Source organism: Notothenia coriiceps, unplaced genomic scaffold (genome assembly GCF_000735185.1).
Source record: "Notothenia coriiceps isolate Sejong01 unplaced genomic scaffold, NC01 NC01_scaffold00006600, whole genome shotgun sequence".
Lineage (NCBI taxonomy): Eukaryota > Metazoa > Chordata > Actinopteri > Perciformes > Nototheniidae > Notothenia > Notothenia coriiceps.
In genome coordinates, this window is record NW_011339301.1 from 276 (window position 1) to 16,203 (window position 15,928).

The 15,928-nt window shown below is 38.8% G+C and overlaps 1 protein-coding gene across 1 annotated transcript; it reads left to right on the top strand.

Moving 5' to 3' along the window:
* Nucleotides 1-1,045: 1,045 nt before the first annotated feature.
* On the top strand, nt 1,046-14,914 carry LOC104943700 (inactive dipeptidyl peptidase 10-like; the record flags this gene model as incomplete). The annotated part of the gene is made up of 12 exons (XM_010769158.1): nt 1,046-1,093; nt 1,802-1,923; nt 3,590-3,634; nt 5,074-5,172; nt 5,257-5,326; nt 5,783-5,977; nt 7,934-7,988; nt 8,269-8,368; nt 9,439-9,497; nt 12,418-12,490; nt 12,792-12,865; nt 13,583-14,914. Coding segments are annotated over 12 exons (1,078 nt in total), but the record flags the coding sequence as incomplete, so codon positions are not given.
* Between the last annotated feature and the right edge of the window lie 1,014 nt (nt 14,915-15,928).

Sequence of the window (15,928 nt, forward strand, 5' to 3'; positions counted from 1 at the left end):
AGGAGGGAATTCCGTCTCGTAGCGTTTTTGCACTGTTTTGAAATGCCGCTCCTAAATTACCCTTCTTTGATAAAGCCACGCTCGCATTGCAGATGAGACAGATGGACTTTGAATTGGAATAAACCAAAAAATAATCATCCTCCCACTCGGAGTGAAAATTATATATATTGGGCTTTTTTGCTTCTGCCATAATTGCGGTCTTGTGTGTGTGCGGACTGTCACTCCTGTTGTCATGGACATCGTCAGCTAACTAGTGCCCACTGCCCACCAGCCATCGCGATCGACTGGTTAGGCTCCCCTGCCTTAGACCCTCACATCGTACAAGAAAACACTTCCAGAGAAACCCACAGTTTAAAGGGGAACATGGGAGAAACCTCAGGGAGAGCAACAGAGGAGGTCCCTGGGAGATCCTTCTCCCAGGACGGACAGACGTGCAATAGATGCCGTGTGTTAATCGAAAAGATAATACATTTACAACATAGGTAAACCAAATGTTTGGAAATGCATGTGTCTATAATAAGAAGATGAATCTACGAGGATGTCAACAATCCTGTGGAAGCCATCAGGGAAGTAGTATGATGAAAGTCAGGCAGGACCACAGTGACGACTCGAAATCAGGATCCAGTGCTCAGGATCCAGGACACAGGACAACAGGATCAGCCACGACTCAGGATCCCGGCGTATATAGACACCAAAAAGAAATTTGGGGGAAGCTGGGTTATTGGGAACATGAGAGTACACAGGTACAGACAGAGAGAAGGAAGAAGTAAGGTGCCGACAGTCTAAGCCTATAGCAGCAAAACTAGGGGCTGAATCTAATCAGCCCTACTATAAGCTTTATCAAAGAGGAAGGTCTTAAGCACACTCTAATCCATTAACTATGTCCTCTTAATATATTTCATGTGGTCTATCCACTGTCACATTTGAATACTCGTATTATGTTATCTTAACTTTAGATCCTACATTTGGTTTGAAATGTCGATGTATGAATTCAGCTTAAAGAAAGATATATGAAGTTGTTGCTCTTGTTGTTTCCTCTCAACAGTTATTTTATCAGCACAGAGGGATCACCACGACGACGGCAGCTTTTCAGGTTTGTTCTGCAGTTATAGCTGATGTACTTCATATTCACATTTGACATTTGTCATAAAATATCTTTGCAAGACTCCCACACGACTCATAGCAAACTGATAATAAAATCACTGTATTCACTCCATGTCTGCTCTGTTTTTCTTTCTGATGACAAACACTTTATTTATAGTGAATATACCGACATTAAAGGATAATGCTGGTATTATTTGTATCTTTTAATTACCTATAACTAATATATCAGCTTAGCTAATGATCATTCTCTGTGTATCCAACGCCTGATATATCTTATCTCCTGCGCCACAGCGCCCACAGTCAATTATTTTCCAGATTATCTGTCAATTGTTTCGTGTATAACAATGTTGGAAACAGTGACAACAGCAGCAGCAGCAAATCCTCATATTGGAGAAGCTAGAACCTAAAATGTTGGTCCTAAAAACGTTTAGGATAATTTACTCTCAGTTGACTAATCACTTACACCACTCCTCATTGTTTCTACTCATCCAGTTTTCTTTACATTTCAATAGATTGTCTTTGCCCTGAGCTTTATCCTGCAGCAGGTTGTAATACATTAAGCTGGATATGTTGTATTGCTGGTGTTGGACTCTTTATGGGATTGTTTGATAGTTATAAGAAGATAAAGTGATGCTGACATTACCCACAAACTTGACTCAAACAGTTGTACTTTCCTCATGTGACCTCCTCTCCTCAGTGTGAAGACGGTGGGTCTGTTCCCACGCCGGTGTCTGACCTGCGAGCTGAACAAAGCTCACTGTCTGTACTTCGGTTCTGACATCAGCCCCACCAACCAGCACATTATCCTCCGCTGTAAAGGTAGGCCAACACATATTCATTTTTGATTAAAGGCTCTTCCAGTGTCTGCTCTTAAACTCCTGCTGAGGTTAGAGCATCTTTACCTTCCTCATGGAGTCATATTTCCTAATAAAATGGAATGCAACGGTCATGATCGAGGGAATTATTTAATATTGATTCTGGAACGTGATCGATACCATGTAACTGTAGAGGACTCCCCACATCACGCTTTACACATTGATAAATACGATGAGTCATCCTTAAGTTTTTACGAAAGACTATCTCTGGATGCTCTATTTGAAATGATTATCATGCACCATCTTTTAAATCCCCAGTAAAACTACTTTTTTAAGTTTTGCATTCGACTAATCCTCATTTATAACTTGTTAGGGATCATAACACTATCACTGTGGAATCAAGGTATTATATTGGAGCTGGCTACCAGTAGGGGCGATGACTTCTTCCCAGAAAGGGCATTTTCTTTCTGCAGATAAAGAATATAAATGACCGTGTGTGTTACCAGTGGTTACACTCTCATTGCATTATCTATCAAACAGATCATCTAAACACTGGAGTGTTCTAAACTTGTACAACCTCTGCTTTCACATATCTGGAAAATGAAGGCCATACATTAAAATGGTTTCAGGCAACAGATTAAAAAATGCTTGTAAATTATGGATGGTTCTGTGCTTAATGTTCCTCATTTATTCTCATTGTTGTCTTCCTGAGATCATGTGGCAGATGTCAGGGTTTGCCCGTGGTAATTATCTGTCATCCTCCAACTATTCTGTTTTAAATTCATCTCTCATCAGTTCCAAATGAGAGGCATTCAATTAAACAATTAGCTCCTATATTGTGTCTAATTAATTTTCGGTGGAGTTATTGTGCAGCGAGCAGCTTATTTAATAGAGGGTAACTCTTTATATTGTTTGTGGTTTCAATTTATTTCGAGCAGATGAGTGCTTCATGCTCAGAAGCATTTCGCTTAGTGATTTATTAGACAATAAAACAGTTCCCTTTTCCCAAAAGCTATAGAAATAACGGAGGAAGCTTGTTGTTTCCGAGGGCCGAGTTCACAGAACATCTTTGTCCTGACTCCCGTTTCATCAGGAGTAACACTAGCCTTTCTTTCCACTCGTAGAACGCTTCTGATTGGTTTGCTACTATAGCAGCTACATAATGAAACCATTTATCTGTGTGTCATAAGAGAGAAGTGAGGAATGCAAAGGTCGAGGCTAATGCAGTAACAACAGTAAGTGCAAGAGAGGAAATAAAGGAAGAGCTACTTTCATAGTTTCAGTACAAAGTGTGTGTGCAGGAGGAATGTGTGTGTGTGTTTGGCTGCTGAGGGAGCTATTCAACACACCTGCCATCCTATTAACCTCTGATGAAGTATAATAAAAGGATGTTGAAAATAACCGAGTCGATTCGACAGTCCGAGGCTGTCAGTGAGGCTCTGTGAGTGACCTGAAATCACACAGGTTCTGCAGGGACCTGGACTTCCTGTGTTTAACTGTTGTGAGGCTGATTTAGAGGAGCAACCCTTTCACACAGACTGATACAATGCTGGAAGAACGAATGGTGATTTAAAATGTTCCATCATCTGCATATAGCACACACAACGTTCAATCGGAGTAACAGGATGATGTTTAAATTACACTCATGTTTTGTTCTTTTTCCTTTTCAGGTCCTGGAGCACCTACTGTGATCTTACACAGCCTCATTCATTCAAGTAAGCACTCGTAGGATCTATTTTTCAGTTGTTAGTTAGAGACCTCTATTGGCGGTAGTAGTATAGACAGTGGGATAAGACTTTCAATCATTATTTCAAAACAAAGATGTAATATTGAGATATTTTATGTTACATATCTACAGTATGTCACAATGTTAGCATGTACGTCCCTACATTGATACGTAACCATGTCTCCTTCTACGTAACCTAGTTCCAAGCAGAATCTTTAACTAACCTAATGTTTATGTATGTTTATGAGTAAACATAAGAAGGTTTGGAAATCACCAAATACAGTATGGTATTTTGGATTAATTAGTTACATCTATATATAAGTTTAGACCTACTCTGTCCTTTAAGTCATATGTTTACATTCGCCTATTCATGTTTGCTGTTGTGGCTTTAGGCAATTTTTAGGGAAAAGGAGGACATAAGATTTTACACAAATCTTTCAAATGTCTTAAGGTCTTGCTGAACGAAAAATAGAAAGAATTTTCAGAAAGACATCTCTTTGTGTAAGGGTGACTGTGTTCAGGTTGTTGAATAAGGTTTTGAAAATATAGTGATCACTTTTTCCCTGTAATTGAAACTTTGCATGTTCTGAATGTTTTGAGTATAAACAGCTTTCTACTGGTTTAAAACTGTCTGAATACCCCCCCCCCCCCCCCACCAAAAGAGAAAGTTAACAGCTGTGCAATTTGCCCGAGGATATTTGGATAGGCCCTCCATCCACAGCTGGGACCTCCAGGCCTCTGGCGGCTTCATAATGAGCCACCTATTGATTTTGGGTTTTCCATTAGAAGTGCTGGATGAATTCCATTTCATTTAGCTGCTTCTCAGATGGTTTGAATGGAGAATTGGCCGAACTGGGGAGTCATTGTTTATTACAGGTGGAGAACAAACTTGGGCTCTAGTGTTTGAGGCCAAATTGAGCAAGCTGCTGGGAGTAAAATACCTTTAGAAATATAAACCTTTTGACTATAGTTATGTGCTCATACAAGTTTAACAACAGAACACATGACCATAATTATTACAATTGAACAACAAACGAAGCACAACTTTTTTGACAGTGTTACACAAATCCTCCTTTTTTTATTCAAAAGACACATACAACCTATGTTAGGAACAAGGTGATTTACATTTGTCTTTGGTTGCATATTTCATCCTCTTTCTTATCACATTTGAGTATTTCAAACTGTCTCCTTTATTTACAGCAGCTAAACCCCTAAGAGATCGAATCCAGGAATGTATTCAGCGTCCCGAAACATTTGCATTTACCACAAAATGAAGCGACGTCAGAAATGATCCGTCGTACCTCCACCTTCCATTTCATCTCATTACACCTCTTGTTATTATGGGCCATTTGTATGCAGCGGCGCTTTGATTATTGGCAGCCATTACTGGACTCCATCATCCTTTAAACACATCCCCCATCTTTACAGATTACTACATCCTGGAGAACAACTTGCTGCTGAAGGCCGCCCTGCAGTTCAAAAGGATCCAGATGACCGACTTCAGAACCGTGCAGATGGAACATTTTGGTGAGAAAATGTATTGGTTTATATTCTGTTTCTGTGATTTGAAGATGAATTTGTGATAGCATTTATTTTCTTTCTATTTGACAGATTTACCTTTAAAGATCTCCTATCCTCCAGACTTCTCTGAGTCCCGTCACTATGGCCTACTGCTGCTTATGTAAGTATCATTTGTAATGCTACAACGCACAAGATGTCAGAATCACATACTGAGGAGTTATTTTAAGTTCTGACATTCATTCGTTGGTATACAAATCAATAGGGAACATTATCGTTTACTGTATAATGCTTATTCAAAATCTGAAACATTTACATTTTAAAGCATTTTCTCTTATCAGTTCAGGGTAGCCTACTGTCTGAAGGATCACTTCTGGACGTTGCCTTGAACCTCAGTCTGCAGACTTTATTGTTTGGTTCAATCATTTTGATCACACTTCACACCTTTTTGCAGCAGGTGCATGGAAGCATCATCAACAGTAACACCACTCGCTTGACGTAATTTCCCAGACAACGAGCCCCTCTACTCACACAATGGCTCAATTCAGCTCCAGCAGTTTGATTCTGCTGGATGCAATCCTATGAGTCTTCTTCATCCTCTCATCCTGTGCCTTCACAGAGACAGCGCCCCCGGTGGCCAGGCTGTGAGCGAGCGCTTCTCTCTGGGCTGGGACTCGGTGCTGGTCAGCTCAGACAGCGTCATCGTGGCCCGTCTGGACGGCCGGGGCAGCGGATTCCAGGGTCAGAGGGTCCTGCACGAAGTCCACCAGAGGCTGGGGACTGTGGATGTCCAGGACCAGATCGCTGCAGTGGAGTACGTTATCAAATTTACTTCATTCTTCTATAAATCCCTGTGTTATGTTCACATTTTGGACCACATTTCACAATCGAAAGTGTTTTTGTGGTAAAGTTGTAAGTTATGTAAGAATCCACACCCACCATGATCAAGACTTTGGCTGCATATGCGTGCTTATAAGCAACATGGAAATGAAACTATTTTTTTATTGAAAATTGATTCTCACTTTCGACAAATGCTATTGTGTCATTGTTATTTCAGAATTATTTTAAAAGGATGGACCATCTTTAAATATTCCATCATGCAAATCCCCTCAGGAACAATATTACAATGATCTCTTAATAGTAAAACACTTTGCACCTGATTGTTGTTCAACTTTTAGGAAGAACACTATGTAATCAGGAAATATATTTAACAAGTAAAACATGGTGCTTTCATGGCCTCCCTGTTGCAGCTGCTGCCTTCCTCTGTTGTCAACAAACTTGTGATTGAAATTGACACAGCTGTTGTTTAGTCCTTTGAGGTGTAACGAGAAACACAGCTGGCTGTGTGCAATCGCTCTTTGTGCATCCAAACTGTCCACACCCGTTGATGTGTTTTAGTACAACCTTTTCTATTTCTCTGATGTCTCTCATCTACCAGCAGGAAATGTTCCTCTGTGCTACAGGTGACTTTACTTTAGCCTTTCACAGTAGGTGTATTTATAACCACATACACCTGTGGTTATAAATACATGTGTTGATTGCCACACTCGAGATATTAATATATATTCACACAAAATATATAAAGGTATTTCACTTTTACCAATAGAACGTGAGTATTGTAGAGAGAAATTAAAAGAATAGGAAGAATTAACTTTGCATTTTAACAATTTAGTTGAAATTAAATGACATTTTTTCACAGCTCAACTGTATTGTTTTAAACGGGACCTATCATGCAAAATGCACTTTTGTATATCTTTTATACATAAATATGTGTGTCAGGAGACTCACAAAGTGTCAAAAATAAAACCCTCTCTCTTTTCCTCCGTACCCAAATCAAAACAAAAATGTGGGCTGGCTTTACATCCACGGCCCTATCAGAAACGTTGCTGCATCAGAAACAATGCACAACGTGTTTTGGACGTAATATGGTCTTTGTTTACATTAGCAAGCATCTCAGAGCTAACCTGTACTGGAGAGAGTATGTGTAAAAAAGCAGGAAATAAAGTCACCTTGTGGTAAACCTGAGAGAGAAAAAGCATTTGAGCTCCATACTGTTTCAGGAATAATGCTTGATGTGTTTGGAACATGATATGGCGTTTAATCACTGTATTTTGAGCAAAACACATCATGGAAATATTTTTTACACATTTTTACCCATAATATGTGACTAAATTGTGCATAATAGGAGGCCTTTAAAATGCAAAGAAAATAAAAAACCTGTTTCTCTGCTCATGCCTGTCCCTCACACAGCACACTTTGTTTATGAGATGTGAACAATGGAGCAGGTGAGATGAAACCCAGCCTGTGGTTGAAATAAAAGTGCTCTAGTACAGTGAGTCACTTCAGAAATTGTGTCTTGAATGTTTCACTTCCAGCAAAGATCCTTTTACTCACAAATTGTCTCTTTAGAGTCCACCATCTGTTTCTCACCTCAAGCTACAGCTCACAGCGGCTCCAGAGAGATTAAGAAAACTTAATTTAAAACAAATCACTCTTATCAAAATACATTTACTCATTACCTTGCATTAATTAGCTAAACGTAATGCTATGCCTAAAGATAACAGCCCAACCATATCAATCTAATATTATGTTCCAACCAGGTTGTTTGAACACAAGCCACTCCGTCTCCATGATTCCAGCAGATGGTGAAATACAATTCTAAGTAAACCATAAATCTGCTATAATGATTGATCATGTCCAATTCTTCCATGTGCAGTTTCATATGGTCTTAATGTGTTCTAATGTAATGGCATGTGGCTTTTTCTTCCAGATTCATGATGACATTTCCATATATTGATCGAACACGGATAGCAGTGTTTGGAAAGGTGAGCCGTGTTCTCCTCTATAATTACATGTACAATGAATTCAGTCTATTTTTGCCAGCAGCAAAGGATGTGCTGCTGCTGAGCAAAATCCATACACAGTGTATGAATCAATGTTTTTCAGGAAAAGTCTAATGTTTTGTTTTACATTCCACTATATTATAAGTGCCCTGCTAACATGTTTTGTTGTTTAATTCTTAGGGAACATTGAAATAGAGTTTGTTTTTACAGCTTGAATGATTTCCCCTCAAAGTAAAATTAATGTTTATGTGTGTGTGCTCAGGGTTATGGAGCGTACATAACATTAATGATGCTCAAGTCCACGGACAGCCTCTTCAAATGTGCATGTGCGATGTCTCCGGTGACGGACTGGAAACTCTACGGTGAGTACAGACCTCCACCCCCTGCATCAGGATGGAGGATTTAACACAAGTATTCAGCTACAAAACACGATACTGTAGATGCTAAATCATAAGAAACAAAACATTACATTTAACTCAAAATAAAACGGCTGCCCCCGCGGGCACCAGTACGCGGATCTTACTCAGGAAAATAGTCAATATCAAGGCAAGAACGTTGATTTGTGCATTTATTTCTTAGAAATATGGAGAACAATGGTTTCCACTGTATAGACCACCTGTCTCCAATGTAAACATGATCACCATGTGTCTGCATTACCCAGTGCCCAAAACTGCCTTCACAATAAAAGCACAAATAATTACTTTAATTAACTAAAAATAATTACACTACATAATAATAAGTTATCTATAAACAAAAACAAAACATGGTTCCTTATTAAATCAATAAACAGCTCTAACAGATACAATCACTGTGAAGAGTGAAACTAATCATTGTACACATGGCGTCCACTCAGAGGAACATAAAACAGATAGAATAGATAGAACAGATAGAATATAAAACCATTTATGTACCAAGTCCCCTCTCCTAGGTGGCAGATCGATCCAAAAACAGTTCACAAATTATATTTGATTATTATCTTTGTACTCATTTGTCATTTTAACATGTGGAGAGATGAAGCAGGTATCTCAGGAATAACTGTCATTGTATGTCCACTGCTGAGGACACCACCAAAACATTATCAAATGTGATTCAATGAAGCTAAGTACATCTTAAATAACAGGTTTCCAGAAATGTAATAAATGTTGCAACTACAACATTTCACTGACAAGTAGAAATAAAGAAAGTATGATACTTTGTGATTACCTCTGACTACACAGTGAGGGGAATCTCTCGTTAGTAACACACACACAACACATGACAGCATGTGTTTACAGTCTTACGATGCCACAGTGGACCCTTTATTCTGCACAAGATGTTTTCCCTCTCCACTGGAAGCTTCCTGTGAGCTGAGGCTGACAGGAAGTCCTCTGTATAGTCACTCAGCTGGAGCTGTGTCCCCTCTGTTAACACATGTCACTTCTCATTTGCACAGCATCAGCGTTCTCTGAGAGATACCTGGGCATGCCATTACGGGATGACAGCAGATATCAGGTGCGTGTTTACTTCCTCCCTCACTTGTTCCCCGCTGACGTTTGAAAGCGGCTTGCTGAAACATCCCTGACACACCTTCAGCTCATCTGATCCTGAACGCTGCTATCAGAGCAACGAGGCTTCACCCTCTGTTTCATTCACGCTCTGTTAGGATTTTTGTCACTCATTTCTCTTTGGAAACTGCACCAGTGTGTCAGAACACAGGCCGAGGTTTTTTCTCTTTTGTAAGCTGCTGCAAAAGGGTTGCCTGCCTCTCCTTCAGAATCCCGCAGAAAGTTGTTCTGCTATCAGAGGGGCTTCCACAGCGCTAGAGAACAGACGGATGTTTTGTGAGCACATTGTTAACAACCAGACAACACATCTGTAATTCACTGCTGTCAGTAAACATGCATTTATATGTCTGCACTATTGCTATAATATCTGTTATCTCTCAACTTGCATAGACGGTGCAGGACAGGGGAGTAATGGAATCATGTGACAGGATGACATCATCAGGAAACATAAGAAGAGTTAACTCTAAATCCTTACAGTAACATAACTAAAACACTTTTCTAGTTTACCGTCACATTTCTATTTCATAAATTGGGATTTCTGGCAGGATAACAATTTGTACAATTCATTTTAAAATAAAGAACGGCATATAATAGGAGGGCTACTTTCAATTTGTTTTCCATTACAATAGCTACCTTTAAAAAATGTAATCAGTAACCGAATCTGAGTATCAACATTTAAAAGTAATGTTACCTGATTACTTTCTGTTACTTTTGGATCACCTTAATATCAAATTAATAAAAGATACAAATAAAAATCAATAAGAGGTGTTTTTAATTAAGTGTATTATGTAAGACAACAGAGACATGTTACTTCTGCGCAGAGATTTTAATACAAACACAATATGCTCTTTTTTACTTTGTGAGGAACATTGTAATCCTGCTAGTAGTCCCCAATTTTGGAAACATAATAGTAATCTGATTACAACATGTATTAGTTGCCCTGTTCATGCTCAGCTCTGAATATATTTCACACATCCCTCAACTTTCAAATATAATAATAGTTTGTCATATACAGTACAGTCGTTCATTGTCCTAAGACTTTTCGTTTTTTAGGTTCTTTTGTATATTTAAATTTAAATGTGCTTCTTCTTTAATGCTGAATAGTTTCTTTAAAATATATTTTTTTTCTCATGCTTTATATTTTTTTACCTATGCTTACAACTTATTTTCTTAGATTGTTAATGTTCCAACCGCAAATTCCTTGTGTAAAATTACCTGGCAATAAACCTGATTCTGATTCTAATTACATATGTTTTATGTAACTCTAAGGGATTCCATGTTTTAGTATCCTGATTACGTAATCCTGTTACATATAATCCGTAACTCCCCAAGCCTGATCAAGTTGAACTTGCTTTCACATTACAGCACTTCATGGGTCTCAAGGGAAACTGAAGCTAATCTTCCAGTTAAGAATAAGATCTGTATAGTTCAGAAAATGTTTCCACTCCTTATAAAAATGTTATATTAAAAGCAGACAAGGGAAACAGCATTACGGTTCAGTGCAAGCTGTGCCATCCAGCTGTTATTATACTGGCATTATTTAACCCTCCTGTTGTCTTCGGGTCAAATCTGACCGATTTACTACTTTCATCAATCATAACTTTTTTGTTTTACATTTGATTGCATTAACATTACATTACATGGCATGTCACACGTTAGACGCTTTTATCCAAAGTGATTTAAATACTCAATACTGTGGGCAATCCCCACAGGAGCAATTTGGGGTGAAGTGTCTCAGGGACACAACGACATGCTGACTGCAGTGGGGTTTGAACCCACATACACATTAAGGCTTTATGATACCCATCACATTAGACATTTGAACACATACAATTGCTGACCACCACTTTCATTGCATTTTGGATGATTTAGTCAACTTTGTAACACCCATGGTGTTCCCGGTCAAAAATGACCGCCATAAAGAAAAGGAATTAGTAACCATCCAGATCAGATAAAGCACGCACGCACGCACGCACGCACGCACGCACGCACACACACACACACACACACACACACACACATGTCCCCCCCCCTTATGTGCCCATCCCCCCACATGAATCACACCTGGCACACCAATACATGTTCAGTGTCTGTTCTTTGTATATTTACTGCAGCTGTTCATGTATACCAGTAGTCTGATACAATATGTACAGTTTGAAAGGGCGTTAAATGAAATTTGGTGATGATTCATGGTTTTTGTGTTAATGTAATAGCAGTTAAAACAGGACCGGTCAAATTTGACCGAGAACACCAAAGCAAGGGGGAGAAACGGAGAAACTAGGAGGGTTAAGGAGACAACATCTCATTTGATAAGCATTTATATCCCAACTGCTTTGTGCACACTATTGTTATCCACTACTGCCCAAATTCACTTTTTGGTTTTCATTTAGGCTACTTTCATTCTTCTTCTTTATTAAATTGTTATATACAGTAGGTTGACTGCTGATTTGCTAAACAAAAATACTTTCTATGTTGGATAAGTTTAACATTTATTTTCTCTTTTTTTCACAAGTAATAAGAATAGATTGCTTTTTTGAGATATTCGATCATGTTACTGATTATATTTTTTACTGGTAACAAGTAATTGTAAGAGAATACTATTAAAGTAACCCTCCCATCCCTGAGACCGTAATATTACATGCAAAGAAGAATACAAAATGTTTGAATGGTAGATTCGTAATCCCTAAAATGTCTGTATTTGGGTTAAAACACTGGGTTAGGGTTAGGGTTAGGTGCCTGTAATCAGTGTTTAATGGAATGTACCGCATGTCTTTCATCGGATCGTACTCCTTTCTTTTTATTGCTTTACTTAATGGCAGTTAGCATATCTATCAATCTATTATCTCACCACTTTTTCTGATCCGCAGTTTTCCAGCGTACTGCAGAGTGTCCAGGCGCTGAAAGAAGAGACACTGATGCTGGTGCACGGCACAGCAGATGGTAAGAGGAAATAAATTGTGATTGAATGGAAACACTGTATCTGCGGTGCATCACTGCTGAGCACAAAGAAGCATGCAATCCTGGAACGTAATTAGCCAAATGTGTTTTAATCAAAAGATAAAAGGGAAAGTGGGTTATCTAAATTGATGCTGTGATTTCCAGAGACAAACACTCACTGGTGAATCATGCATGTCGGATTTGTTGAGGACTTTCCATCCTAACTATCTGATTGTGTCTTCTCTCTCTCAGTTAGTACTCACACTGAATCCTGCTGACATCTTTCGTTTTTTTTCATTCCCAGCAAACATTCACTTCCAGCATACTGCTGAGCTCGTCAAGAACCTGGTGAAAGTTGGAGCAAACTACTCAATGCAGGTGTGTATCACCAGGCACATTCTGAACACTGTATTTAGTACAATGGTGGTCAAAATGCGCATTTTCTATATTGCTCAACATAGAAAATATTGTACTTTTGTACTCAAGAGCCATTTTGGCTTGCTGAGCAGCTCTCACAGGAATGAAGAGGGCTGCCTCCAGCACTGTTTCCAGTTCTCTCGATACATCTGTCTACCCCTTACCCATTGCCATTATTCCCCGGGTTGACTTTCTATGTCGATAAACCTCTGGGCACTAATCTACTCTACTTTAATCAAGTTTAATCCCACAGGCCATCAGACTGCTATTAAGGCATTAGCCTGAGCTCTGTGAAGTGCCTTCATAACCTAAAGCAGTCATCTGTTTACAACAAACTGTATTTTATTTCACTCTACAGTATCTAATTTTACTGTCTGTTAATGTTTATCCTATTTTATTTACATATACTCCTGCATTTACTTAGCCATTTACAAACACATTTGAATGAATCAGCACATTGTTCCTGCACAATGTTTTACTACTCTGTTTCTTCGTGCTCTATTTTTATTATTTTTTTGTTAGTTTTATTGTTATATGTCTTATATATTTATGTTGCATTGTTGGAGGCCTAGGACTTAAGATTGTCATTGTCTACACACTGTAGCTACTGTGCATATGATAATAAAGCCTTTGAATTTGAACATTTGAAAATGTAAAACGCCTCCCTCCTCCCTACAGATCTACCCAGATGAGGGCCACTTCCTGTCCCAGCAGAGTCGCGTGCACCTATACGCCACGCTGACCAGCTTCTACAGGGAGTGTCTGAAGGAGGAGCTCCTACCGCTGCCCGATGACGAAGAGGAGGAGGAGGAGTAGGGGGAGGCTTTGAGGGTCGGACCTTTGGCAGAGCTTGAAGGATTTTGCTAAAATCCGTCAAGGCCTTATTGGACCAAGTGTTTAGCGAGACATGGACATTGGGTTAGAGCTGCTAATGCTCCTAAAGTGTGTGTGTGGCTGTGTGTGTGAGCACTCCCGTGTGTGACTGTATGTGTAAATGTGTTGAAAAGATAACTGAAGGACACAACAGTGACACTTGCGTTGAGGCGGGAACTGGCCTCCAGTCGTCTCAATTTTTGGACGCTTCGTTTCTTGGCAAAGCGCACAGAAGAGATCCTCCATGTTTCGTCTTCATCCACAGTGCATGGTTCTTTTTCCCCTAGCCGCCTCACACATCTCGACATGTTAGTCCCCATGGTGGTAACACTTGCAGAGGAAGAACACAGCTGTCCACTTTGAACTCACCTCTCCTTTGGTTGATGTATTGTTGCACAGATTAACGCTCCAGAGGAAAGGTTTAGTGACTCAAGTTCACCACAACAGAGCCCATCCTGAATAAGAGCTACTTCCTGCTGAAACCCCCCCCATCGCCCACCCTTAATATAAAAAAGTCTTTATAGGTCACACTTTATTGTACAGGGGTCTTGAGTAGACATGTACAATGCCTTATGAGGTTCAACATACAGTAATATTACTTGCTGGCAGTGGTAGTCATACATTAGCAGTGTCATGTTAACCTATGTCAACTCAGGTCCTCGAGACATGACTCCATCATCAGTTTAGCATCAGCTGTACGCTTAGGAACAAGTGATGCATACCACGGTATGAAGATTACTGAAATGTGGTTTACACTTAAAGGGATAGTTTATATGTTTTGAAGTGGGCTTCTATGAGTTACTTATCTCCAGTGGTGGAAAATAACTGAGAACATTATTAAGTACATTACATTTATGTATTGTTTTTATGTAATTCTTTGGCATATTTATAATTACCTGAGTTTTTCCATGTAATGCTAATTTTTACTTCTACTTCTGTACATGTCATAGGCACATGGAGTACTTTTAATCCACTCTATTTATTTGAACACTCGGTTACTTTGTACATATGTAATGATATAATGATTGTATAATGCAGTACTGTAATACTTATCTACACAGTATTTGAAAAGTATTTAAATTTGGTTCACACCAACTAAAATACAAAAATGCTCTCACATGTATAAAAACAGGATAAAATAATAACTACGATAATATAATACTGTAAATACAAAATACTTTTACTGTTTATACTCACTTAAATATCATTTTAAAATCAGGACTCTTACTTGTAGTGGAGTATTTTGAGACCAATGATTTGTACTTCTACTTGAGTAAAGGATGTGAGTACTTCTTGCAGCACTGCTTTTCTTAGTCAGAGTGCTACCCACAGTAGGTTCAGAAACACACAAGATAACTGCAGGAAGCTGGGGAATGTATTGTTTTGGACAAGGGACACAGCCAATCATATTTAAGACCCCTAAAAGAAGGCCCATCCAGAACACCTACCCCCAGCTTTACCCTCCACAGAGCTACAGAACATATATTGTATTCCAGGAGCTGCTATTGAGTCTCTGCTTGGATTGGCTACTTTATTTTTGATGTTGTGAAACTTTGGTGACTCCATCAAACAGAAACCTAAAGTAACTAACAGACCAATGACATACCAGCAACCCCCAGGGTCTGCAGGGGTAATGACTGCTTTACAATGGAGTCTGGTGACAGTTCAACAGAGGTGGGAGAAGTACCCAGAGCTGGTACTTTAGTAAAAGTAGAACTACCAAAGTGTAAGAATACTATGTTACAAGTAAGAGTCCTGCATTCAAAATGTTACTCAATTCAAATTAGAAACATATTAGCATCAAAATATACTTGTAATTATAAGTACTCATTATGCAAATTGGTAAGTTTCAGAATCATGTATATATTTTAAATGTTGATAAGGCAGAGCTAGTTTGAATTACTTTGTATGCTGAAGGGTAGACTGTGATACTGAACAAATGTTGTCTTTAATTAAATGTATTATGTAAACACTTTACACATCATGTGTGTGCATACGTTTAGTTGAAAGCAATAGTGTTAAGTTAAAATATGTTTTATTTGAACATATTATTTTTGGTTTCAACTAACCTAAAACACTTGTGTGTCATTTGTTGACATAATACATTTAATTAAAGTCTAGATTTCATTTTTTTTTCAGTGAATTTACTCC